At 45.3% G+C, this 27,437-nt stretch overlaps 1 protein-coding gene and 1 long non-coding RNA gene across 2 annotated transcripts; one reads left to right on the forward strand and one right to left on the reverse strand.

Annotated features, from left to right (window-relative positions):
• Positions 1 to 7,615: 7,615 nt before the first annotated feature.
• On the reverse strand, positions 7,616 to 10,373 carry LOC122134731. The gene is made up of 3 exons (XR_006153071.1): positions 10,111 to 10,373; positions 8,214 to 8,323; positions 7,616 to 7,922 (listed from the first exon to the last, which is right to left on the reverse strand). It is a non-coding gene; the product is annotated as an uncharacterized LOC122134731 (long non-coding RNA).
• On the forward strand, positions 9,646 to 11,853 carry LOC109086941 (profilin-1-like). The gene is made up of 3 exons (XM_042711403.1): positions 9,646 to 9,805; positions 9,884 to 10,031; positions 11,614 to 11,853. The coding sequence occupies exons 2-3, from the start codon at positions 9,900 to 9,902 to the stop codon at positions 11,836 to 11,838; spliced, it is 357 nt and encodes a 118-aa protein (XP_042567337.1). The 5' UTR covers positions 9,646 to 9,805; positions 9,884 to 9,899; the 3' UTR covers positions 11,839 to 11,853.
• The last annotated feature ends 15,584 nt before the right edge of the window (positions 11,854 to 27,437 follow it).

Consider the following 27,437-nt stretch of genomic DNA (forward strand, 5'->3'; position numbering starts at 1 on the left):
ATACTTCTCAATGGACGCCCAAGCATATGTGAGCCATGTCCTAATCAGATACAGGTGAAAGAGAAGCTAAGCAGTAAAAATCATCCCATCTCTTTACATGGCTGTCGCTTTTACCCATCCACCTGCCCTGAGTACTTGCTGGGTAACACTATTTTCGAACGGACTAAAGATGATGAAAAGATAGCCCCTTCCATTGAAGATCGTGCATTCTTGAAACTGATGGACAAGGAAATGTTCATTGACAGCTCTAACAGCTGGGTGGCACCTCTTCCTTTCCGTATTCCACGCCAACAGCTACCCAACAATAGGGACCTGAGTAGGAAACGTCTCTTGTCACTTCAACAGACACTAAGGAAGAAGCCTCAAATGCAGGAACATTTCATCACATTCATGCAAAGGATTTTCGATGCAGGTCATGCAGAATTAGCTCCACCTGTGATGAAAAATGAGGAAGTGTGGTACCTGCCTATATTTGGTGTCTATCACCCTCGCAAGCCAGGACAGATTAGAGTTGTTTTTGACTCTAGTGCTCAGTACAAAGGCCTTTCTTTGAATCAAGTGCTTCTCTCAGGACCTGACCTGAATAGCTCCTTGCTGGGTGTTTTGCTGCGTTTCCGTAAAGAAGCAGTTGCATTTACTGCTGACATTGAACAGATGTTCCATAGCTTTGTGGTGAGAGAAGATCACCGCAACTTTCTCCGCTTCTTGTGGTTTGAGGACAATGACCTCTCGAAAGATGTCACAGAGTATAGGATGAAGGTCCATGTCTTTGGGAATAGTCCCTCTCCCGCGGTAGCAATCTATGGAGTTCATCGTGCAGCTCAACATGGAGAACTTGAGTTTGGGAAAGATGCAAGAGCCTTTGTGGAGCGTAATTTTTATGTGGATGATGGCCTGAAATCAGTGCCCACGGCTGTGGAAGCAGTTGGTCTGTTGAAAAGAACTCAGGAGATGCTAGCAAGTTCCAACCTGAGGCTTCATAAAATAGCATCTAACAGTCCTGATGTAATGAATGCCTTTCCTGTGGAGGACCATGTGAAATATCTCAAGGACCTCGATCTGGAAAAAGATACTCTACCTATTCAGAGGAGCCTTGGTCTGAGTTGGAATCTTAAAACAGACACTTTCACTTTTCGTGTTGATGCAGAAGAGAAGCCTTTTACACGTAGAGGTGTCTTAGCAACTGTCAACAGCGTTTTTGACCCTCTTGGGTTGGCAGCACCTGTTACAATACAAGGAAAGTTCCTTCTTCGTGACCTGACAGCAGACACCAAAGACTGGGATGCTCCTCTACCAACAGTCAGGGAAGCTGAATGGGAGGCTTGGAAAAACTCTTTGCAAGATCTAGCTCAATTTGAAATACCCAGAGTGTACTCAAAGGTTTCGCTATCTTCAGCTAAAAGGAAAGAAATTCACGTTTTCTCAGATGCTTCCACAAAGGCAATTGCAGCAGTAGCTTACCTGAGAGTGATGAATGACAATGGATCATGTACAGTAGGGTTTGTGATAGGCAAGGCTAAGCTTGCTCCACTGTCTGCTCACACTGTACCTCGATTAGAGCTTGGAGCAGCAGTCCTGGCAGTAGAAGTGGCAGAACTCATTCAAGGTGAGATGGATATTACTCCAGACGCTGTAGAATTCTATTCCGACAGTAAAGTAGTGTTGGGGTATATTCATAACCAAACCAGACGGTTTTACGTATATGTGAGTAATAGAGTCCAGCGGATTAGGAAATCTACAAGGCCAGAACAGTGGCATTACATTTCCACAAGTCAAAACCCTGCTGATCACGCAACCCGTTCAGTGCCCGCCTCAGACTTGAAAGATTCTACATGGCTTTCTGGGCCTGCGTTTCTTTCTCATCCTGATTCAGAGTGTCTTGAAGACAATCCATCATACAAACTAATTGACCCTGATTCAGATGTGGAAGTACACTCTAACCGTACAGATCTGACACTCCATGACTTTCCTGTTAAACTTGGCTCACATCGCTTTGAGCGCTTTTTCGACCTGGAAATGTCTCTTACAAGCTATATCCAACTTAATTCACATCATTCATTCATTCAGACTCGAAACTGAGTTTGCAAGTACCTGGTAAAAAATGGCATCTTTGTGACAAAGCACTCCCAGAGGAACTTTCACAGGCAAAAGTTGTGATATTACAATGTATCCAACAGGAGAGCTACCGTGTTGAGTTTGCTCGTCTTTCTGAAGGAAAGGAAATCCAAAAAAACAGTGGACTGAGAACTCTGAACCCCTTCATTGACCGAGATGGGCTTCTGAGAGTAGGTGGCAGACTCAAGCATGCTCCTATAGAACAAGGAGAAAAGCATCCTGTTATCATTCCTGGGAAAAGCCACATAGCCCTTCTCATCAGTAGACACTTTCATGAACGGGTCAAACACCAAGGTCGCCTTTTTACAGAAGGTGCAATCAGAAATGCAGGATTCTGGATCGTCGGGGCGAGAAAACGCATTCATAGTGTGATCCATAAATGCATCATCTGTCAGAAACTCAGAGGAAGAATTGTTGAACAGAAAATGGCAGATCTTCCTCCTGATCGACTAGCTACTGATCCACCTTTCACTTATGTCGGCCTTGACGTCTTTGGGCCCTGGATGGTCGCCTCTCGCCGTACTCGAGGTGGCTTGGCAAACAGCAAAAGATGGGTACTCATTTTTACCTGTTTGAGTATTCGAGCAGTGCACTTTGAGCTGATTGATTCTCTTGATGCATCTACCTTTATCAACGCCCTCCGGCGCTTCTTTGCCATAAGGGGTCCAGCAAAACAAATCAGATCAGACTGTGGCACAAATTTCAAGGGTGCTTGTAAGGAGCTGGGAATGCTTGCAGAGGAGCTTAGTTTTAGGAGCTACTTGAATGAGGAAGGATGTCGTTGGATCTTTAATCCCCCTCATGCATCCCATATGGGAGGAGCTTGGGAGCGACTTATCGGAGTTGCACGTCGCATATTAGACTCCATGCTGCTTCAAAATAGTCACTCTCATCTCACTCATGAAATGCTGGCTACATTCTTGGTAGAAGTTTCTGCAATTATGAACTCAAGACCTCTCGCACCGATCTCAAGTGACCCAAATTCACCCGCCCTGTTGACTCCAGCCACTCTTTTGACTCAGAAAGTTGGTGTCTTGTCTCCTCCTCCAGGGGACTTTGAAAAGGATTTTTGCCGCCAGAAATGGAAGCAAGTTCAACGACTTGCCAGCACCTTCTGGGAAAGGTGGCGACGTGAGTACCTAGTCAATCTTCAAAGTCGCCGCAAATGGCACACGAACCAGCCTAACATCAGGGAAGGAGATATTGTACTTATGAAGGAGGCTCAAGTTAAGAGAAATGACTGGCCGATGGCTCTAGTCACTAAGGTCTTCCCAGGCGAAGATGAAAAGGTCAGGAAAATTGAAATCAAGGTCACCAAGGATGGGAAGTGTAAAACTTATCTGAGACCTGTATCCCAAGTGATTCTTCTTCTGTCATCAGAAGAACAGAATGAATAATGTTCTACAGAATAGTTGCATTGTTAGTAGTGGTATTTCTAAAATACCAGACGGGGAGTGTTCTGACTATTTATGTAGTCATTTAATTTTGGTTTTATTTAATTGGTTAAGATGCATCATGTGACTTAGGTTAGAGGTCGTGGTGGCCATTTTAGTTTTCACTTCTCCACAGCAGTGATGCTGCAGCAGATGTCTCTCTGATAAAGATATATTCTTCTGTTATTTCATGCAAAGAGGCCATCGTCTGTAAGTTTGTTTATTTAATATCATCCATGTTAAAAAAAAGAGTATTTCATAGGATTTAAGAAAACATTTGCTGTACATTTTCAAAGAAGACTATTGTTGTCTTTCTTACTATTTACTTTTATTCATACTTGATACTTAATGTACATTTTCTGTTTGTATTGTAGTTTCACAAAAATGTACGTTGTGGGAAAGAAGATTTCTAAGTAAAACACCGAAAAAGAACCTTTTTTGGTTTCGACTTTTTCTTCAACCCTCATCCTGTTTAACTATCTGTTGAGGTGCAACATACTTGCATCAGGGACAGAATAATTATATTATACGTATCTGTACTTTAACTCAAGTACTTGATTTGTGTACTTCGTCCCCCACTGCACAGAGGAGAAACAATAATGTACAGTATGTGGAAAATAATGATTTTGAACCTTAAACTACATAAACACACCCCTTTAAAATTTATTCCAAAATTTGGTGATAATACACCATAATGAAAGCTTAACAAGCATTTTTTAAAAGGCTGGTCAAGGGCTGTAAGATGCGAAAAGCAAAACATTTCAATCACTGCTGAGTTAAAGTTAAAGTTGGAATCATCAAATCCTGGAAAACACATTTCAAATAAAGTATTTGGGGAACTGAATACTAAAGTTTACACGGGGTCTCAAAATGGAAATCTGCCTCTGGCTGCTGGAACTGTGTGATTTGTCATTTTGTGAATGTCATCAGAAGGGGGCGCTGTTCACACCACAGAAACACAGAAGGACAAAACCTGCATTGCATTCCTCCGAGAATTCCTCAACATGTCAAAACAGGTCAACAGATCACTTCTGCACAAATTTGACTTTTTGTGACATCTATCTAGCAACATACAGTGGACTTATCGCATGTCCAGACCCTCTGGAGAAGCTCAGGGTTAAACACTCACTAGTGGCTCAGTTAGTACTCACTTTAAATGACTAACTAACGCCTTTGTAAAATAATACTACCTCAAAATAAAGAACAACTGTCACTTTTATGAGATGTGTGAACTGCATTTAGTCTTTCACTCCCTCGCTGACACTTTTTCATTATCTCCGCCACATTCTCTCACTTCCTAGTTTGCCTAAAAAGGGCATATTATACTGAGAGAAGTGTGTGTGTGTGTGTGTGTGTGTGTGTGTGTGTGCACTCAAACTAAAAGAGATCAGAGCAGGACGATAGGCTATATGAGAGGAAGAGGTTGTAAGAATGAGTGGAAATAAGAAAAAAAACTGAGAGGAGGGTGTTGAAGATCAAATGAGAATCCTCACATGAACAACAGACAGTTTCTCCACTTCCTGTTAGAGACAGGAAGTCACTAAGTCAGTGTGTGTGAAGGTGTGTGTTCCTTTTTTAGTGGTGCTTGCTAACAGTCAAGCATCTCTATTATTGCTCATGGTGTGATGAGCGTCTCGCCTGGACTGTTTCACACTAAAAGTATATCAATGCAATTTAACCATGCAAATATGATGATAACCCTGCTGTCGAGAGGAATTCTGACATTTTAAAAGTGGTTAAATAAAAGTGGTTTAAAGGTTCTGTTAAATAAAACCCTTAACACCAAGTATGCTGCAAAAAAAATATGCTGAAATAAAAATACTAACTTATTTCTATATTTTTCCAGTATTTATATTTCAAATAATATCTCAAAGATAACATTAACTTGAGTAGGACAAAAAAGCAAGACTTAATGCCTTAAGTCATTGTTCTACTCAAGAAAATGTTTCTTGATTTAAGAATCTTTAGATATGTGTAATGAAAAACTTTTTGTGTGATGAGTGATTGGTTCTTGAAATCATGTCTTGTTGCTGTACTTCAACAAGTTCTGCATGCATATGTTCCTCTGAAAATTAAAAGTGCAGCTGTTGTTTGTTACTGACAAACCTCCTCCGTACAGACTTGATAAATCTGGATCTGTATGTGTGTGTGGCATTTCAGGTGCTTTGTCATCGTAAAGCACACAGTTGGGCTCGAAGCTCTTAATCTTCGCAGAATGGCTATTTTCTTCCCCGTTTGACTGGCAAATGAGTTTCCTCTTAACACACAAGGCTTCTCAGCCACGCACACACACACTCCACCCAGAAACAAACCCGACACTGACAGCAGAGACTCTTCGTTCTGACCTTAGACTGCAGACTTTCTGTTGAACCTATAAAAGAGAAACTAGCAGAGCTGTGAGGTACAGAAGACAGAAACGGCTTTATAACATTTACGCCATTCAGAACAGACTCACCGTGAGCTCTGAGGTTATTAAGTGTTGTCACATGCTTCTGTCAAAGAGATTTCAACAAAAAACAGTGTTTAATATTGCTACCCATAATCCCATGGGGAGCAACCAAACGTCAATCACAGACGTTCATCATAAATCACCTTCCTTTCTTGCAAAGCGCTGCAAATGAGCTTCCATACACATGCAAGTCTACTTACATATATGGATGTATCAATAATTTTCAATAAGTGTCAAATATATTGTTTTTACTGATAATCAGTGACTGTAAGTCAGTAGGTTTATTTTGTACACTCTTTAAAAATACAATGCCTTAGAAGAATCTCTTTTTTTCTAAATGGTTCCATAAAGAACCTTTAACTTCTGAAGAAAACCTTTCTGTTTCTCAAAAGGTTCTTCGTGGCGAAAGAAGGTTCTTCAGATTATAAAAAGGTAAGAAAGAGATGTTCTTTTAAGAACCTTTGACTGAATGGTTCTTCTATGGCATTGTTGTGAAGAACCTTTTTAGGACCTTTATTTTTAAGAGTCTATAGTTGTTTTTGATTGCGCCAGAACTTTCTATAGACCAGCATCATAGTTAAGTTCTGACAGGAATCTAAAAGAGTAAAGTAAAGTGCACTCAATCATTGCTCTGTTGTTTTGTGAGTTGTGAAAGTTTCCTCGTTTTTATCTGTGTTTCATCTAAAGACTACAGAACTGTTCATCAGCGTTTATCAAAAGCGCTGGCCGTTTTTAGTATTATTTTAGTGGTTCAGCTAAAATCACACTCTATCGCTGATCAATCGCCTGAGTCTGAATAAACTCACAGATAACAATCCTCTGTGTGCGCATCACACACACCCAGAGAAAAGAATCCTGTGTGTGTATTTGCCTGCCTCGCAGGCATACATTCTCTTTTCACTACATTAGTCAGCGTGTGTTCGCATGTTATGATAGAAACGTCTCTCACTCTGGTCTAACCAGTGAGAACATGAGCATGAATTCCACAGCTCCAGAACATTTACATCTAAACTCAAATCTGCTGCTTCTCCTTCATTACCATGCGTTTCTGTCTTCAACCCAAAAACAAAAGAAAAGATAGAATTTATTTTTAGCATAAACCTGTTTTTTTTTATTTACGTCTATACATTTTAGTTTTGAGCGATTTTTAGTCATTTTTGTTCTTCAGTTTTCTTAAAAAGTAAAAGGGCTTCCTAGCTAACAAGGAACATTCTCAGAATGGTTTTCTCAAAGTGACGAACAAACGTTCTTTCAGTGACATTAATACAATGTTCGTTTAAAGTGATACGGTCATTAGCACAAAAACAGTATTTATACATAATTCATGCAGTGTTTTTATCTGAAACAGTTTAGTTGTACATTCATTTAACGTTTTTAAATGTAACTGCTTATTCGGGGAACATTCAAATGTAACGTTCCCGTAATGTTTGTAAAATGGAATGTTCATGTAACATTCAAGTAAAAACAAACATTGTTTAAACGTTTAAAAAACTGAACATGTTTTTGTTAGTTGGGTTCTTTTTGGGTTTTCCAAAGAACCTTCCAGTGAACGGGTCTCAAAAGAACTCTTTTTTTTCCCCTAGTAAAGAACATTGTAGTGAAGACATGGAACCGTGGATTCCAGTAAAGAACCTTTACTCTTAAGAATGTTTTCATGATAGAAACACCACTGCAATACAGTTGAAATCATTCTTTTTTTCTAGAAGTGCGATTTTATTTTTCTTCTGAATCCGAGGTAAAGCTTGACTCGTTCTCGACCGGTTACCCAATTTGTGTAACTTGCCAAATTCACTCTGCTGATGGTCCCGCCCCGTTCTCTCACATGGCACAATCTGATTGGTTTCTCCAGTAGTCATTTCTGGTCTGGTCTGCTCTGATTGGACAGTGAGATGTTCTCCACAGCATCTTCTCACAGTCAGATAGGCCTACAGTAGAGAAATGAAGTTCAGTTGATCTCATTCAGGACGGTTGTCTCTGTAACTCTTCCTGTCGTATCATGCAGCTTGCAGATTCACAAACAGGATGTTGTGGTCACGTTCTGATGTATTCTGTCGCCTCCTTTCTCTCGATCGCTCTGCAAAAGGCCAAACTCCAGCCAGACTCACGACAAACTCCAGATCAGCTCAGACTTTAAACTTTAACTCAGATTTAACTCAAAGTACAGTTAGAAGGATCTCTGATTGATTAGGAAGTGAACAAACAGCACACAAGCTCACGTGTGTTATCATGATGCAGGAGCCTGTTTGATGAGTCGATGCTTTAAAGCGATAGCTCGCTGGAAAATGAATCTCCTGTCAATATTTGCTCAACTTCCTGCTGTCTCAATCTGAAACACAAAATGAGAATTGGCTGACAAATCTTTTCACCGCTTTATTCCATGCATAAACAGTTCCATGTCAGCATGAAAGTAGTACATATGGCTTCCGCGCAATAGCATCACGCCAGGTCCGTTGTAATCGAGCGTGAAGCCAGTTCGAATATGTGGAAGTGTGAATGAGATTTGAGAGCTGCCATTTCAGTCTGTTCCTCATTCAAATCTATCATATGACTTCAGATCATGACTGCAAGGTGTTTTTTCATTTGTCATTTCATTTCTATGAAACGCTTCAAACATCTCTTTTTGGGTTTTTAGGGGTTTTTTAGAATATATGTGCGCTTGGAATAACATTTGCATTAAAGCATCTTAAAATAAATCCAAGATCTTCCACTAAGATGCATGTGCACACAATAAAAACAATTATTTGAATAATGACATGCAGCGAGGACCTGACCTGATTTTTGTGCATTAAGCACACAAGTTATTTCATAAATCATAAATGCATTTAAATATATAATATTCTAGAGTGTTTATTAAAAGCTTGCAGGGAACATTCTCAAAACGTTGTGGCAAGGTTCTCTCAAACTTATGAACAAATATTCCTGCAGAAACATTTATAGAACGTTTGTTCAACGTTATCTGGTCTTTATTGTTTTCAAATCGTTCGCACAAAAACTCTATTTGTACATAATGTTTTTCCCTAAAATATATATATATATATATTTTTTTTTTTAAGTTACAAATTATATATATTTTTAAATGTTATTACTTATTTCCAGAACTTTCAGAAGAGAACGTTCCCATAATGTTTGCAAAATAATAAATTGGAACGTTCCCCTAACGTTCACACAACCGAGGGAAAATGTTTTTAAAACATAAAAAACCGGGCATCGGCTAACATTCAGAAATGGATTTATTTCCCTGAAACATTTAGGCTGGATGTTGGTCTAACATGGTTTTTTTTTTTTTTTTTACTTCACTTCATGTTTCAGAACATTCAGATCTCAATAACGTTCCCATAATATTTTGAAAAATATCAAATTAAAAGTTCCGTCAGTGTTTGCATGTTGCATTTTTTTGTATGCTGTTACTTTGTTTCAGAACGTTCAGAAGAGAACATTTCCGTAATGTTTGCTAAAGATACAATGGAATGTTCCACTAACATTCGCGTTTTTAAAACATTTAAAAACACAACAACAACAACAAAAACAGACATCAGGTATCATTCATAAATAACGTTCCTGTTACACGTAAAGTTCTCAGAACATATTTTTGGTGGCCGGTTTGCAGTTTGGACACCAGCGTCAGTCTTCAGATGCCTTCAGTCAGCGTTCACCCTCAAAAAACAGAAATGACTTCAAACTAAACCAGCGCATCTCGAGTCTCGCGCGGTGCGGAAGTGGGCCGTGGGGGAGGGCTCGCGCTCCGCTGCATATAAACGCACGCGGACTTCCTCAAACTCAGTTTGCATCGGAGCAGAGACGCACTCAGGTAACATTTTCTTTCTCTTATCGCTTTCCTGGAGCGGCTCAGATGATGATGATGATGAAGTGTTTTTCCGCTCCTCAGATCTAAAGCAGCAGTCATGAGCTGGGACAGCTACATCACTAGCCTGACCAAGAGCGAGTGGGTGGATGATGCGGTCATCCTCGGATGCACACCGGGTCAGGAGTCCGTTTGGGCGGCAGCACCGGGCGGCTGGCTGAACCAAGTCTCGGTACGACATTTACACTGGAGGAAACTTTGCACCGCTTTGTTTGTCTAAAATTACGACTCCTTTATTTGTGTTAACTTACTTGTTCCTTCTTCCTCATTCAAACCTCGCCGCGAGTCTGGATGCGCTCGCATCTCCGCCGGTGCTCTTCAGAATATTTATAACGGAGTCCGGTGCGGAGGCGCGTGAAGAGGCACGCTTCCTAAAAGTTTTACGAACGCAAGCCGCTGTGGTTTCCGTCATCCTCGCGATTAGAGGAAATAATGTACGGTTTATTCATTCGCGGTGAATTTCCTCACTGCGGTGGAGCGGAGTTCAGTCTAGCGCTCCTTATTTGGTCACGCGCGCATTCAAAGGCGGAAGCGAGCATCTCGAGGGGCGCGCGCGCGAGAGCGAGACATGGGCGGAGACGCGGGTGCGCCGCGCGTTCTCGCTCTGACAGGATTTTATCTCAGATGATTGTGTGTGTTCGCTATTAAATATTTAGCGTAAGTGCGCGAGACTTTCGACCTGTAGTGAACTACCGCAAGTGTGTCTAATATAAAGTAACATTTAGTTTTAAAAGTGTCATTTCAACACTGTGCTTCCTGTCTCCGGTTCCTCTCACTAACTTGCATTCTGACATGAGATATATAGTATAATACTGTGTATATTGTGTGTGTGTGTGTGTATGCATGTAACCTATGTGTTAAAGTGAAATTCCTCAAGATAAATAAGTGTGTGTGTGTGTGTTTCCATGTCGTAACATGCAGCTCAGTCTTTGAGAGTTTAGAGATTCTGTCTGTCTCTCTCTAATTCATCTGACAGGAAGTGTTCTCAAATTGTTGCAGCAAGGTTCTCTCAAAGTTACGAACAAATGTTCTTACGGTAACTTTAATAACTTAGCAATCATTCAGAGTTATCTAGTCTTTAATAATGATGTGATATTATTTATACAGCGATGAAACATTATTGATACATCATTCGTAGAATGTGTCTTCCAGAAACATTTTAGTTGAATGTTCGTTTAACGTGTTTTTATTTTTTTTATTTTATAAATGTTACTGCTTGTTTTAGAATGGTTCAGAGGACATTTAAAGTAACATTTCCGTAATGATAAAATCCTGATACAGTCGGGAATATAAATTCACTGGAAGTTTTGAACATTCGGAATGTTAACGTTCTTGGGAATGTTACCAAAACTTTCTCGTAATTGGCTTAGTTTGTTAAATTTGTGATATAAATGCAGCTGTATCTACGATTTCCATTGAGAATGAACTAGATTAAAACGGTGAACTAATGCACTTTGAAGCACATTTGAAGATAAAACTTTCAATCTTGATGTTGAAATAAAAACTCCTAATGCACTCCAAAGCCAGGTGATTCATCAAGATGTGACCATGATCTAGTTACATTCTAAGACTTCTCTGGAATAGATTCGGAGCACTGGAGGCTGATTTACGGTCTGTGTTGAGCTGCAGATAGGCGTCATCTTCAGAAACATGATAAAACATGAGGAGAATCTGAGCGCGGATGCTTCTGCTTGTCTCAGCCTGTGTTTGATGGAGCATGATACCACTCTCAATCCTGTGTGTGTCTCCGTCAGGCGTCTGAGGTCAAGGCTATCATCGCCAGTGACCGCAGTACTCTGTTTGCCAATGGAGTGACTCTGGCCGGCAGGAAGTGCACGGTGCTGAGAGACGCTCTGAATGTGGACGGCCAGAACACCATGGACATCAAGATGAAGACCTCAGAGAAAGAGCCCGACCCCTTCTCCTTCACCATCGGCAGATCTCACAAAGGTGAAAATATAAAACAGCACAATATATGAGCCATATCAAAATATAAAGTATATGGCATGTGTGTACTTGTAATTTTAACAATCATCGTAGTAGGAATATTTATCATGGAATATCACGATTTATGATGCATTAGTTATGTGAATTAGATTTTTCATTTCTCTTATATATTAAATATTCTATATAAAGTGTATACAAGTCTAATATGTCATTCAATAGCAATTTATACTTTGAAAAAGATTTTAAAAGTATTTTAAAAGATCATATGGCAAAACGAATGTATTACAATTACATGCATTTATATTTAAATTTTCGTTTATTTAAAAAATGCAATGTCATTTTATTTCTTTAGTTTCTTGGCTGAAATTAGACCTGGGCATGTTTTTATATTCAAAGCATACACAAATATATGTAAATATACCAAATATTTAATTTATGCTTAATTTTTATTAATTTTTTATATGTTTTTTTTTTTTAAAAAAGTATATTTTTTTTTTTTTTTATTCTGTGGTGAAATTTGTTCTGGGCATTTTTTTTATTTATAAATGATTTACAAATACTGCATATAAAGATATTAAAATATTTTATTTACATTTATTTTTAATTGATTTATAAGCTATATTCACATAGTCATTATTTTTATAAATCTAACGTCATAGATTCTGAGTGGTTTATGTTTTTTTTTTATTATTTTTTATTATTTTATCTTTTTAAAAGTTTTTTTTTATTATTTTAATTTTAAAAAAATATTTTTTGATCTTTTTTTTTATATGATAAAATTTATAATTTATATTTATTTACATTATTTTATCTTTAGGAGTTTTAAAATGACAACATCTTTTTACTTTTGCTTCTGGGGTGAGGTTTGCACTCTTATTTTTCTCTCTTTCAGACGATAAATCATTGCTAAAGGTGTAAAAGGATGCTCACGGAGGCAAGTCAATCCACCCGTCTTTGACACAGACCACACACATACCTCAGGAAGATGAACATGTAAACAAGCCCCGCCCCCTGCCCTAATGACTCCGCCCACTTCACCACGCTCTGCCACTTCACCTGTCAGCCGTCTGCAGGATCTGACCTGATCTCCACACATTCAAAAAAAAGGCCAGAAGAACCGCTCCCAAGATCAACCTAAACCGTGCTTGAGAGAAGCCTCTCATCTTCATCATCCTCATCACGGTTTGATGCCAACATTCCAGGGAGTTTGAGATCTTGGGTTCTTCTCCCAGTCAGGCAGTGGAACGGCAAACTCTAGTATAATATCAAACTCATTATTGGTTTCCCTATGAATTCATTGATTGATTTACGGTACTAAAGATATCTCTGTGTTTTGACGGGCGGAGAGTCCAGTCAAACAGTTTTAGCATTTGTTTGTATGATTTGTCTGTGAAATCCTGCTGAACAAAACCAAGAAATCTGACTGTTAGATGCCAAATAAAGAGAGAATGAGTTTGTACGGAGCAGCTCCTGTCCGTGTCTTCATGGAGGCGTGATGTGCTTTTAGAACAAAACTTCACCATATCATCACTGCTTTACAGCTGAAATTATGTCAAAACTGACCCAGTGAGTGACCGAGTTCAGTTTTCAATCTCTGCATGCTGTCGCTGGATTTTTGTCAAAAAAAGAAACGCACTGAAGTGTTAGTTTTAGTATTAATTATTTATATATATATATATATATATATATATATATATTATATATATATATATATATGTTTTAATATTTTAGTAATAAGTGATTTGGTAATTTAAAAAAAAAAAAAAATCTAATTTAAGGTACTATTTAGGGTTTTCAAATTAGGTTGTAGTCTTTGTTCAATTCCTATTGTAAGTTTTTATTAATATTATTAATTAGCTTAAATTTCTTTATTTTTTTTATTAATTTCTGTTTTGGTGGTCTTTTTAAATTACAATTAGGTTTAAAAAAATTATTAAGTAGTTTTTAAACATTTAATTTATCTGCCATGGGTACATTTCTAATTTTGTAAACAGGTTTTTCATCTAATATTTATATTTTACATTATTTAAGCTTCATATTTTTTAGTTAAGATTAAACACACACACACACACACACAGCACTAATCATTAATCACAGCACTCCACTCAAGAGCTCATTAGAATTTTCAGCGGCTGATTGCGTGTCAGCCATCACAGGCTGCTCTTATCTTTGTCTTCAGTCAGTAAAGGTTTTGCATTCTCAGCACACCTTGAGTGTGAACGAGACGCCCGTTGACCTTCTTCAGGACACTTTTCGAGACCTTTTGAAAAACTCAGAGATCCGTGAGGCACCAGCAGAAAGATTGCTGACCCAAACCGTCACAGGCAACAGTTAAAGTAAGAATGTGTGTATGTGATTTCACCAGTTTGCATTAACACTGACTTTAACTCTCAGCCTGATGGTTTCAAACAGAAATGACTATGTGAGCTGAAAACCGGTCAGATTTATTGATATAAACGCACAACCTAACCAAACATGACCGATTTGCAAATCCAACAAACCCTCGCATTCATTTAGTAGACAGTTTTTATTTATTCCTTACAAGCAGATGCTTTTATCCACGTGTCTCAGTGTAAAGAGGCAGTAATGTGAGACACATGTGAACACATCTGCTGTTAAGAGAGGAAACCAGGAAGTTCTGCATGTGGACACACAAAGACATGAGGATCTATGACAGAGATCACACAACACACACACACACACTGTGCACGCGCAGCTCTTGTGGCAGTGATGTGTCATAGCAGCTCGGCTCTGTTCTGAATCTCGTTTGTTTGCTGAGAGATTTGAGTATTTCATTCAAATAATCTGCTCGACCTCTTACTGTGACTGCTTTGCATGCGCTGCCTTGGGTTTGTGCAGAATTACCAGCAGATAATGCATTTAAACATGGTTAAAGGTGTTTATGCTGTCTTGTTCTCTCAGCTAACAGGAAACGTTCTCAGAACGTTCTGGCAAGGTTATGAACAAGTGTTTCTTCTCACGGTAAACATCAATAGATAGGTTACAGTTATCTGTTCTTATGTTAGTGCACAAATATTATCTGTATCATTGTTGAGGGATATTCTTCTGAACATTTCATCTAACACTTCAAAATGTTGCTACTTGTGTTTCGGAGAACATTAAAATTGGACGTTTCCACAATGTTTGCAAAATTATTAATTTTATTTATTTTTTCTTTAACAGTTGCATAACCAAGAAAAACCATTCGACTGAACATTTTTAAACAATCATAGAACACAGAAATAATAGTATTCGTAAAATTAACGGAACGTCAGTGAAACGCTCCCCTTTAAAAATAATTTGTTAGCTGGGAGAAGGATCAATGCATCGGAACGTTTTAGATTCAGAAAATGTGTCGCAGAACGTTCAGAGCAGAAACGTGCACAACCCAAATAAAAGTGTATGGTACAAAGGCAGTCGTACACTTTTGGCACAAATGACCTCCATACACCTGATTGTGAGTCTGGTGGATGTCCATGCTGTGCTCCGAGACAACACGAGTGTTCTCTCATGATCGTTGGAAACTAATACTTATTACCTGATGTGCCTGTAAATTGGTCGTTAGAGAGGGAGAAACACAGTAGATTGACTGGCGTGTGATCATCATCAGAGGTTGCCCTTGCTGCGGTCCGAACCCAAAGCCTCACTCTCAAACATTTCCTCTTTATTCACCTGACCTTTCATTCAGGTCCGGAGCTGGACGAGGGAACAGTCTGAGTGTTTTCCAAACCTCTGCTGAGGAGGAAAAGTGTCCATGAAGAATTAGGGACCCTGTCCCGAACGACGGTCCAAGCACACATCATTAAGAGAGATACTCAGATAATAGATGCGAAAATCTGTCCATCATATTTACAGCATCTTTTCAAACCTGGGACTTTGCTTAGTATTATGTGTAAAAAATCAGTTTACCAGAAACTTGTCTTGTTTTGATATTCCTGAACCACCTTACTTATTCGACTATGAAACATCTGACCTCAAGATCTAGAACATATAGCTTCGTATCAATTATCACAGGGCCTAGGAGGAGTCCTCGTGTGAGGCATTTCGCATTTTCTTCCTGTCACGCGGACTAATCGGTTTTCAGCAATCAGAAGACTTGTTCTATTTTGTTGCAGCATCAGTGAGTTATATTGCTCATTTCAGTATGCATCGAATACCCAAAGGATCACTAAAACGTATATCGACTACTATATAACAACATTGAAGTGTAATAGTAGAAAATCGGACGTTAATAGTTACAAAGATGCACCTATTTAACAGGATTCCAAATACCAAGCCTTAAGTATACACCTTCAGTATTACACCACATATAAGAGCCATTATGCTAGCATTCCCGTACCACACACATCTAGAGGCAGGATTCGTTAACTTCTAGTGAACTACTAAGATTGATCTGCTGGGATACGTGTCAAAAATCACATGCCTGCACTGCATTAGCTTCTCTTATCGTTAATGCCTCAGAACTGAGTGTTGGTGATGTTCTCTGGTTCCAATCCTGGTTTATAAACACAGTCTAGTGACGAGTTTGAGTGGCTTTTACATTTGATTACTTTGTTGGCAATATCAACCTCAGAAGATGTGGGCGTGTCCTGAGAACGCTGTAACCGGTTTGGAGTTGGTAGAACGCTGCCCTAACCGCTTCCCATATATGGGGACGTTGTTTAAGACCGTCTATAAATTGCGCCGCTGAGGTCGGAACGCGTCACGAATCACACGACCCCACGCACGCGAGATCGACGCAGACCACGACCTCTCCCGCAGAGTAATAACGCTACCCGCACGCATCTGACCGCAGCTCTCGGTTTTCACGTTTGATTGTTGCTGGCACTTTCTCTCTGGCGGTATTAAGCTCTGCTGGAGCAGTTGAACTTGTGTGTGGTCAATGCCTGCTATCCTTTTGGAGAGCTGACCGAGATCAGTTCTGCTGTCGAAGCTCGTCGAACGCATGCCGAACGCTTTCCGAACGCGACTTCTGATTCCGATCTCAGAACCTTCCACCATGGCTGTGGTGGTTTTACTTGGAAGTGTGAATAGTTGCTGTTGTGTGTTTGTGGAGATTCGTGCTGAAATGCCCGCAGAGGTTTTGTGACAGAGTTCGGACATTTTAAGACACGACGCTCAACTTTTCTGAGGGACCGAATGACCTCCCCGCTTCCGGTGCACCATCACCGAATACTCGTGAAAATATTTTAATCACAGCATTTGTCGAAACATGACGGTTAACTTCTAACACGACTTTTATAGGACAATGAGCAGCGTGTAAATGACATTTACTTTATGGCGGATTTGTATTTCAATTAGCTGGTAACTCTTTAATTCACAAATGGATGATTATAAAAAAACTAAACGCTAGTTCGGGACGGCAGTGAATTAACGCAATCGGGCTAAAGTCCGCACCGTCGCATCAGGTCCGTTATAAATTGCGTCTAAAAGGTGATTTAATAACCGATTGACGTCAACGGCACGCGCAGAATGGCAACTGTAGGGTCACGCGCCCACGTTCGTGGCACTCCTCGCCGCGGATAAGATGCTGTTGCTGTGAGTTGGTTGATTGATGGGTCGGCGATATGACTGCGACAGCTGAAAATGTTTACGAATTGTGATGCAGTCTGTAAAATGCAAGAGAATAAAATTCATAAAATGGTCCTAGGTCAAAATGGAAACGTTTGCTTTGGAAGGCACTCTCATATGGCGGGAGGCTCTTTCCAGAGATACTGGTCCGCCCCCTTCATATATCGTTAAGGTTCCTCGTTGTGTACCTTAAAGGGCGCAACTTATCTTCAGTGAAAAGTACATCTAGTACAATCTGTTTCTTTTCTGGCAGAAAGCTGCAAATCCTCTTTCTTTTTTCTTTCTTTTTACACTAACTGTATTAATTTTATGTAGATTATATCTATTATTATAATTATTTCTTGAACTAATATTTTGCGTTAAATTGAAGTTACCTTACACTCTGACGACTGTTCTCAGATTATTAATATACTTTTAATGGTAATGAAAATCAGATGCACTGTGTAGTGCCGTCTGTATAGAGAGTGTGTGTGTGTGTGGGTTACAGTGTAGTACAGGTCCATTGCTCGCATGCAAGGTCATTTGAACACAAAGGTAGTTCAGCAAGGCTTTTGAAGGTCTTTACAAGGACAAACACATTCTCCCGAGGTCTCCTTTCTGTCTCCTCTGGAGCGCTCTATTAATAGAGAAACCTCAGACTGTATCCGTGTCCAGACATCGCTGAAGTGGTACAGTATTCTATGGTTTGTCCAGATTTGTTCTAAATGCCTACTAATCTTTTTGGTTCTTCTGTAGACTTTTTTTTTTTTTTTTTTTTTCTTGTATATAAGATTTCTAAATCAAGACTTAACAACACACAATTGCGCTGCCAAACCGTCAGTAAAGCTGATGTGTTGGAATGCATGTTTGATTGTGTCTCAGGATTCCATCAGTAAGGAAGTCCTCGCGCGAGATCCGTGCGACTCAGAGGAACCCCACTGTTGATTGGAATCTGTTACACGGCTAAGGTACAAACCGCAATCATCCCTAGTGATAACACTCTTTTTCCTTTCAACTTGCAATTAAACTTTAGACCTATTTTGTTGAGCCATCATTTTAGAGCTTGTCTTGAGGAAATGTTCCTTCTCTATTTGTATGTTTGTCTCAGGTCGATTTCCGGGCGGCCTGTTCCCAGCGCGCTTCCACTGGGTTCATGATGCTCCTTGCACTCCGAGACGGAGACAAGACACGCTACCTGGGCAAAAGGTTACAGTTCTGCCTATAATAACACACAGCCCCCCACCCCCACCCAAGCAAATCATCTATCTATCTATTCTCCATAATGTATCGTATATGTGTGTGTTTTAAGGTACCGTGAGGCCGGTGGACCATGTGAACAAATAGATCGCTTCCAAACTGATTGAGAAGGTGAGATCATGTACAGATCATAATGGTGTTAATGTATAGTTATTATTTATATTATTATTATTATATATTATTATTATGGATTTATTATTATTTTCCATTAACAAATGCTTAGCTGACTTACATATACGCCCTCTCAGATGTGATATCTGTGGTTTATTCATTTTTGCATCACATTTTTGTCCTTGAATACGGTCAACTACTCAATAATGCTTACTCTTCATAGGTTTTTTTAACTGAATTATATAATGGTCTTTAACGTATGCAGATTTTTATTAGTAATTAAACTATTGAAATTATCCCCCCCGCAATCCTGGTAATCAGCTCAGTGTTTAATTGTATTTAATCCTCTCCTCAATCCTTGTCTGTACACAGAATGTCATCGTCGTCGATCAGAGACGATTTTGACAAGTTTTCATGTTTGGAGCTCGATGGAACGGCGAACAAATGTACTAAATTCCACGCACCTCTATCTTGGTCGAAAATAACTTCCGTGTAAGCTCAGACAGCCGCTAATCTGGTGTTGCAGTGTCTAATCACTAATTATAAATGTTTTATATTGAATCTCCTTTGGATAAGTGTCAAATTGCAGAAAGAATTGGGAATAAAGGCTACCGTATTGAACACTTAAAGGAACTCTTCTGCAGATTTGGAATAGAAACCGCTCAATTCTGAATTGTAATCTGCTTGTTTTCCTCGTCACGCAGCTAAGATTTGGTGCTTAATCGATCCTGGTGGATCTGCTGTGTGTAAGGCAGCGCGGCACGCTGAGAAGGGCGTTCCCGGTAAACCGCACAATCGCCGAGACCTCGCCGGGAACAAAGACGTGATCCCTGCCGGATCCTGTATTGTGAACTCTCCTCTCACTTCCATCCTCCTCCTCCCCCCTCCCTCTACCCTATCCCCCCTATCCTCTCTCACTCTCTTTTATCTCCTTACCTCCGGTCCTTTTTATCTTCTCATAATTCACCATCACCCCCTTCATACCTCCACCCCCTCCCTCCTCTCACCTCAATCCTCTCCTTATTAAATTTACTTTCAATATTCTCTTCTCGCTCACCCTCACCCCCTCCACCTTTTTTATTCCACTCCTCCTCCTTTTTCACCTTTTCTTTTCCCACAAAACCTACACCTCTCCATCACCGGGGGTCCCCGGGGCCCAAACCCTCCACTCCGCCTCCTCCTCAATACCTCACCCCTTCCTCTCCTCCTCCTATCCATCACCTCCGCCTTTTATCCTCCCTTACTACCTCGCTCCTTATCTCACCCCCCATTCCTCCCTACTCTTAACCAACCCTCCCTCTCCTCCAACCCCCCCTCATTCTCACCCCTCACTCCTCCTCCCCTTCACTCTCCACCTCAACCCCACACCCCCTCACCTCACCTTCATTTTCCTCTCCCCTCACCCAACCTCCTCTCCATCCCCCTTTCTCCATCCTTCACCCCCTCTCCCCCCTTCCCCTCCACTTATTTTCACCATCACCTCCAATCCCCCCCCTCTCCCCCCCCTCCCACACCCCCCTCTCACCTCTACCCCTACTCCTCTCTTCTAACTCCCCTCCCTTCATTACCTCCCTCTCACTCCTCCTCCTCTCACCCTCCCCCCTCTTCCTCCTACCATCCCTCCCCCCTTTCCCCCCCCTTTCCTCCTTTATTCCCTCCTCCTTTCTCCTCCTTCCCCTTCCCACCTCCCCCTCCATTCCCCTCCAACTCACTCTTCCCTCCTCCTTCCTCTTACCTCCTTCCACCCCTCCCCATACTACTCCGATTCCTCCTCACTCACCCTTTTTTCTTCACCAATAACCCATACCGATCCCACATCCTCCTCACCTCACCCCTTTCATTCCTTTCCTCCTTCTCGTTAATTCTTCAACCACTCCTCCACCTCACACCCTTCCGATCCCCTTCCTCCCCTCCCTCCTCCCCTCCTTCCCTCCTCCTCCTCCTTTCACCTCCCCACCCCCTCCTCCTCATCCTCTCCTCCGACTCTCCCGTCTCCCCCTCCTCTTCTCCCTCCTCCCTCCCTCTCCTCCCCCTCTCCTCTTTCTCTCCTACCTCCTCTCTCCTCCTCCTCCCCCTTCCACTTTTCCTCTCTCCCCTTCCTCCTCTCCTCCACCTTCCCTCCCCTCCCCCCTCCCTCACCACGCCTCCCCTCCTCCTCCCTCTCACCCACCATCCTCCTTCCCTCTCTCCTCTTTACTCTTATCTTTCCTCATCCTCTCCCCCCCTATTCCATTTCCCCCCCTCTTCTTCCTTCCTCTCACACTCCCTACCTATTTCCTTTTTCCCCTTTCTCTACCCGAACCCCCGCGAAACCCCACTCCCCTCCTCCTCTCACCTCACCCCCTCCTCCCTCTCACCTCCTTCTCCCTCTTTTTTCTCTTTTACCTTTCCCCCCCCTCTCACCTCACCTCCTTTTCTCTCTCCCTTCAAATCCCTCCCTCCTCTTTTCTCCTCACCTCCTCCCACCCCTCCTCCCTCCCCCCCTCCTTTCACCTCTCCTCCCTCCTCTCCTCCCCTCACCTACTCCTCCTCCCTCACCTCTCCCCTTCCCTCCATCCTCCCTCTTCTCCCTCCCTTACTCCCCTTTTCCTCCCCTCCTCCCCCTTTTCCCTCCGCTCCTCCTCCATTTTTCCTCACCCTCTCCTCCCCTCCTCCACCCTCTCTCCTCACCCTCTCCTCTTCTTCCCCCTCCTCTTCCCTCCTTCCCTCCCCCTCCCCTTCCCCCCCTCTTCCCCTCCCTCATTCCCACCCCTCCACTCCCATCCTCTCTTACTCCCCAGCCTTCATGTCCCCTCTCCTTCTCAATCCCCCTTCCACCTTCTTCATGGCTCCTCTCTCCCTCCCCCTCCCCTTACTCCCTCTTCCCCCCCTCCCCTCCATCTCGCTCCTATTCTTCCCTCCTCCCTACCCCCTTTCCTTCCCCTTTCCCTCTCCTCTCCCCCCTCCCCTTCCCCCTCCCCGCCTCCTCTTTCTTCCTCTCCTCCCCTACTTTCCCCCCCTCCCCCCTCCTTTCTCCTCCCCCCCTCCCCTCCCCCCTCCAATCTTTTCCTTCCTTTTTTCCCCCTTCCCCTTATCCCCCCCCCCCCCTTCCTCCTCCCTCCCCCCCCTTCCTCCCCCTCCCTCCCCCCCTCCTCCCCTCCCCCTCTCCCTCCCCCCCTTCCCCCTCCCTCCCCCTCCTCCACTATCCTCCCCCCCCCTCTCCCCCCCCCCCCCCTGCATTCCTCCCCCCTTTCTCCCCCCCCCTCCTCCCTTTTCCCCCTCTCTTCCCTCTCTCCCTCCCCCCCCCCCTCCTCACCCTTCTTTCTTCCTCTCCTCCCCTCCCTCTCTTCTCTCCCCCCACCCCCCTCCCCTCTCTCCCTCCTCCCCCGCTCTCCCCCCCCTCCCTCCCCTTCCTCCTTCCCTCTCCCCATCCTCCCCCCCCAGCTCCCCTCTCCCCCTCCCCTTCCCTTCCCTCTTCCCCCACCCCCAACCCCTCCCCTCAAAACCTCCCTTCTTCCTCCTCCTCCTTCTCCCTCTCCCTCCCCCCTCTCTTTCTATCACCCTTCTTCTGATCTCCTCTCCCTCCCCTTTTCCCCCCTTCTCCCTCTTCCTCCCCCCCTCCCTTCTCCTCCTCCCTACCCCCCCCTCTTTTTTGACCCTTATCATATAATTCTTTCTTCCCTCACTCCCCTTCCCCCTCCCCCTTTTCCCCCCCTTCTGTGGACCTCTTCATCCACTTCTCCCTCCTCTCTCCCCTTTTTCCCCCCCCCCCTCTCCCCCCCCTCTCACCTCTTCTCTACTCCCTCCCTATCTCCCCTTCTCCCTCCTCCATCCTTACTTTCCGTTCCTATTCTCTCCCCTTTCCTTCACCCCCCTTCCTCCCCTTCCTAACCCCCATCTCCATCCAGACCTCACCCCTTTTCCTTCCCATCCCCCCCCCCCCACCTCTTAGGTCTTCCTCCCCCCCCTTCCTCTCTCTTCCCCCCTCCCATTCTCCCACCCTCTCCTCCCTACTCTTCCCCCTCCTTCTCCCCCTCCCATCCCCCCTTTCACCCCCCCCTCTTCCCCCTATTTCTCCTTTCCCCTCCTCCCCTTCCTCCCATCCCTCCTTCCCTCCCTTTTTCCCCCCCTTTCTCTCCCACCTGTCTCCTCTCCCCCTTCTTCCCCCCCTTCCCCTTTCCCCCCTCCTTCTTCCTCCTTCCCTCTCTCCCCCTTTCCCCCCCATCTCCCCTTTCTCCCTTACCCCCCCCCCATCCCTCTCCCCCCCATTTCTCCACTTTCCTACTCTCCACTCTTTCCCCCCCCCTCCCCCCTCTCCCTCCATTTCACTCCTCCCCTCCCTCCCTCCCTCATCTCCCCCCTCCCTCCTCCCCCTCCCCTTCTCCACTCCCCCCCCCCCTCACTCTCCCTTCACCCCTTCCCCCTCTTCCTCTCTCTTCCCCTCTCCCCCCCTCTTCTTTCCCTCCCATCCTCCCTCCTCCCCCCCTCCCTCCTCTCCTCCCTTCTCCCCACCCTTTCTGCTTTCCCCTCCACTCCCTCTTCTCTCCTCCCCTTCCCTCCCCTCCCCCACCTTCTCCCTCCCCCCTCTCCCTCCCCCCCCTCCCCTCTCCTCCTCCCCCCCCCCCTTCTCCCCCTCCCCCCCCCCCTCCCCCCACCTTTCCCCCCCCCTCTCCCCTACCCCTCCCCCCCCTCCCCCTCCCCCCTCCACCCTCCCCCCCCCCTTCCCCCCTCCCTCCTCCTCCTTCTCTTTCCTCCACCTTCTCCCTTTATGATCCCCATTCCCCTTCTTTTACCCTTCCTTCTCTCCCTACTCCCTCTTCCCCCCATCTCCCCCCCCCTTCCCCTACCTTCTCCCTCCTCCCCCTTCCTTCTTCACCATCCTCTCCCTTTCCCCTCTCCTTCCCCTCCCCCCCCTCACATGTTTCCCTCCCCCTCCTCCACTCCTCCCTCCCCCCCTCCCCCTCCCCCTCCCCCCCTCCCCCTCCCTCCCTACCTCCCCCCCCCCCCCCCCCTCCTCCCTCTCCCTTCCCCACTCCCCCCCCCACTCCCCCCCCAACTATTTCCCTCCATCCCCTTCCTCCCCCCCCCCTCCCCCACTTCCCCTCCCTCCCTCCTCTCTCCCCCCCCTCCCCTTCTCCCCTCCCCTTCCTCTCACCCCCTCCCCCCTCTTCCTCCCTCCTCCCCCCGCTTCCCCCCCCTCCCCTTCCTCCCCCCCCTCCTTTTCACTTCTCTTTTTTTCCTTCCCTCCTCTCACTTCTCCCTCCCCTTCTCCCCTCCTTTCCCCCCTCCCTCTCCCTCCCTCCCCCATCCCCTCCCCCTCCCCACCCCGTCCCCCTCTCCCTCACCCTCCCCCCTCCTCTCCCTCACATCTCGCTTGCCCCCTCTCCCAGCTTCCCCCCCCTCTCGTTTCCTCCTCCTTCCCTCCTCTTTCCTTCCCCTTCTCTTTCCCCCCCCCCCCCCCCCCCCTCCCCCTCCCTTTCCCCTCCTTCTCCCTCTCCCCCATTCCTTCCCCCTCCCCTCCTTCTCTCTCCCTCCCATTCTCCCTCCCACCCCCTTCCCTCCCTCCTCCACCCCCGCTTTTCCTCCCCCTCCCTCCCTCTCCCCCCCCCCTCCCTCTCCCCCCTCTTCCCTCTCCTTCCCTTTCCTGCTTCTCCCCCTCCCCCTTCTCCTTCCCCCCCTCATCCCCTCATCGACTCACCCCCCTTTCCCCTCCCCTCTCTCTTCCCCCGCTCCTCCTCCTCCCTTTTCTCTCGTCTCTCCTCTCCTCTTTTTTCCCCCTCCCCCTCCCCCCCCTCCCTCTCCCCCCCTTCTTCTCTTCCCCCCCCCCTCTCCCCCCCTCCCTCCCCCATTCCTCTCTTCCCTCCTCCTTTCTTCTCCCCCCCCGCCCTCCTCTTCCCTCCTCCCCCTCCCCTCTTCTCCTTTCTTCTTGCTCCCCTCCCCCTCCTCTTATCTCTCCCCCCCTTTCCTATCCTCTTCCTCCCTCCCTCCCCTCTCCTCCCTCCCCTCTTCCCCTCCCCTCTCTCCCCTTTTCCCTCTGCTCCCCTCTTCTGTTCTTCCCCTTCCCCTCCCCTTCCTCCGCTCCCCCCCCCCCCCTCCCCCTATCCCTTCCCCCCCTTCCTCCCGCCCCCCCCTCCCCCCTCCTCCCTCCTCCCCCCTTCTCTTCCTTCCCCCCTCCTCCCCTCCCCCCTCCTCGTCCACCCCCCCCTCCCTCCCTCCCCTCCCTTCCCCTCCCTCTTCCCCTCTCCCCCCTCCCCCTCTTCCTCCCTCCTTTCGCCCCCATCTCCTCCTCCTCTTGCCTCTCCCCCCCTTCCCCCCTCTCCACCCCTTATCCCTTCCCCCCCCTCTCCCCCCCCCGCCCCCTTCCTCCTCCTCCCCTTCTCCCCCCCCCTCCTCCCCCCCCTCCCTTCTTTCCCCCCCTTTCCCCCCCCCTCCCCCATTTCTTCCCCCTCCTCCCTCCTCCTCTCCTTTTTTCTCTCCACTCTCCCCCCCCCCCCTCTCTCCTTTCCCCCCCTCCTTCTTTTTTCTTCCTATCCCCCTCCTCTTCCCCCCTCCGCTCCCTGCCCCCCCCCTTCCCCCCCCTCATCCCCCTTTTTCCTTGTCCCCCCCCCCCTCCTCCTTTCAAAAAATCCTTCCCCTCCCTCCCTCCCCCCCTCCCATTCCCCCCCCCTCCCCGCGCCCCTTCTCCCCCCACCCTTTCCCGTTCCCCCCCCCCCCCCTAATCCTCTCATTTAAAACTATGATTTTTAAGATGTAAATATTTCCCCCCCCCTCCGTGCCCTCCCCAAGAAAACAGTATTTCCTCCCACTTCAGGATTCCCCCTACCCCCCCTCCCTAACCCCCCTCTCATCCCCCCCCTTTGTAATTTTTACGAAATTTAATAGCCCCCCTTGTGAATTTTTTTTTTTCCCCCCCCCCCTACCAACTCCCCCCCCCCGAAATCAGTTTTATTTTCCTTTCCTCCTTTTTTTAATTTGTTAATTCCCCACTTTGCTCCCCCCCCCCCTTCCCCCCCCCCCATACATTTCCCCCCCCCCCTTCACATTTGTAATTCCCCCCCTCCTTATTGGTTTAACTAATACCCCCCTTATGACATCAAACTCCGCCCATTCTAATGGACCCTCCCCTTGTCCACAAATCTTGATTGTGAACTGTGGTCTTTTTGAGCTGGTCTTTCCCCCCCCCCCCGTCCCCCCTCCCCCTTCTCTCCGGTGATTTATGCAGGAATTTAAAGCTCCGCCCCCTTTAGCCCCTCCTCACTTTGGAGATCCACCCCACCCCTCAACTTCCTCCTCACAACTGATCACCGCCCCAAACTCCCTCCCCTTCCTTCCCCCCCCCCCCCCTCCCTCACCTCCCCAACACTCCCCCCGCCCCCTTCTTTGCTGGTGCGGCTTCCCCTCTTTACTGGGATTTAATATTTACAAGTAATACCCTCCTTCTCCTCCCCTAATCCCAGTCCCCCCCCCTTGTCCTTCTACCCTTTTCCCCCTCTTCCCCCCCCCCTCTCACTCACCTCCCCACCCACCCTTTCTCTCTCTCCCCCTCCTCACCTCACCCTCTCTCTCTCCCCCACACATCACACACCACTCCTCTCTCTCTCTCACACCCACACACCACTCTCTCTCTCTCCTCTCATATCCTCTCTCTCTCTCGCTCTCACTCACCACTCCACACACACACTCTCTCTTCTCTCCCACACACACACACACTCTCTCTCTCTCTCACACACACACACACACTCTCTCTCCTCGCACACTCACACCCACCAACACAGCACACTCTTTTCTCTCCTCTCATCTTTTTCTCTCTCACACACACACTCTCAAACACAGTTTACATACCACATTAAACTTTGTTACATCTCTCCTCTCTCTCTCACACACACACACACTCTCACATCTCTCTCTCTCTCTCTCTCTCTCTCTCTCTCTCTCTCTCTCTCTCTCTCGGAGTTCTCTCTCGGAACGAGTGGGGTGAAGCGTGTGTGAGCGGTAGCCGATTGTGGCTGGTGCGAATGTACGAGCGTTTGCGGAGCGAGTGAGAAGAGTGCGTGGTGAGCGACACCTGAGTGTGTTTTCTAACCTTTTTTGTGTTTGTTTGTTTGTTTGTTTATGTTTTGTGTGTGTTATTTTGTGTATGAGGAGTAGTTTCTTTTAGAGAAAGTTGTGGAAGTCTGCTCCCGGCGTTTTTTTTTGCCGGTGTTCTGAAATATTCGTTGTCTGAGATTTTCGGTGACGCTGGGCGGAGCTTACATGAATATTCATGTGTTTCTGTTTCGCGTTTTAAAGCGACTCGATAATATTAGTACGTTTTCACCGGATCACAAAAACTGTTCAACAAGGTAGGTTAATTACGTTTCAGCTTCTAACGAAGATAAGCAAATGTTGAATATAATTGTTCGTTTGTGCACAAAATGTTATTGTTTGCTGTTTTAAATGTTTACTCAACGATTACAGCCACTGATGCCAGAAGCAGCCTATCGTTAGAATACGCTACAAGTAAATGGGCCATTAGCTGTTAAATATTTTCTCATATTCCTCTGTTTTGCTATTAAAAAGTATGTCATTTGAAGTTGTGTAGCATATGGTGGCACAAACTTGCTCACTGTATTGTAAGACTGTAAGGTGAGAAATGAAGAACGATATAAAGACTCTTATGTAGTAACAACTATTTAACTTTTTTTTTTTTTCTCCTTAAAAAAGGTGTCACATGGAAGTGCATGACAGCCTACAG

The sequence above is a fragment of the Cyprinus carpio genome, chromosome A21, assembly GCF_018340385.1.
Source record: "Cyprinus carpio isolate SPL01 chromosome A21, ASM1834038v1, whole genome shotgun sequence".
In the NCBI taxonomy this organism is placed as follows: Eukaryota; Metazoa; Chordata; class Actinopteri; order Cypriniformes; family Cyprinidae; genus Cyprinus; species Cyprinus carpio.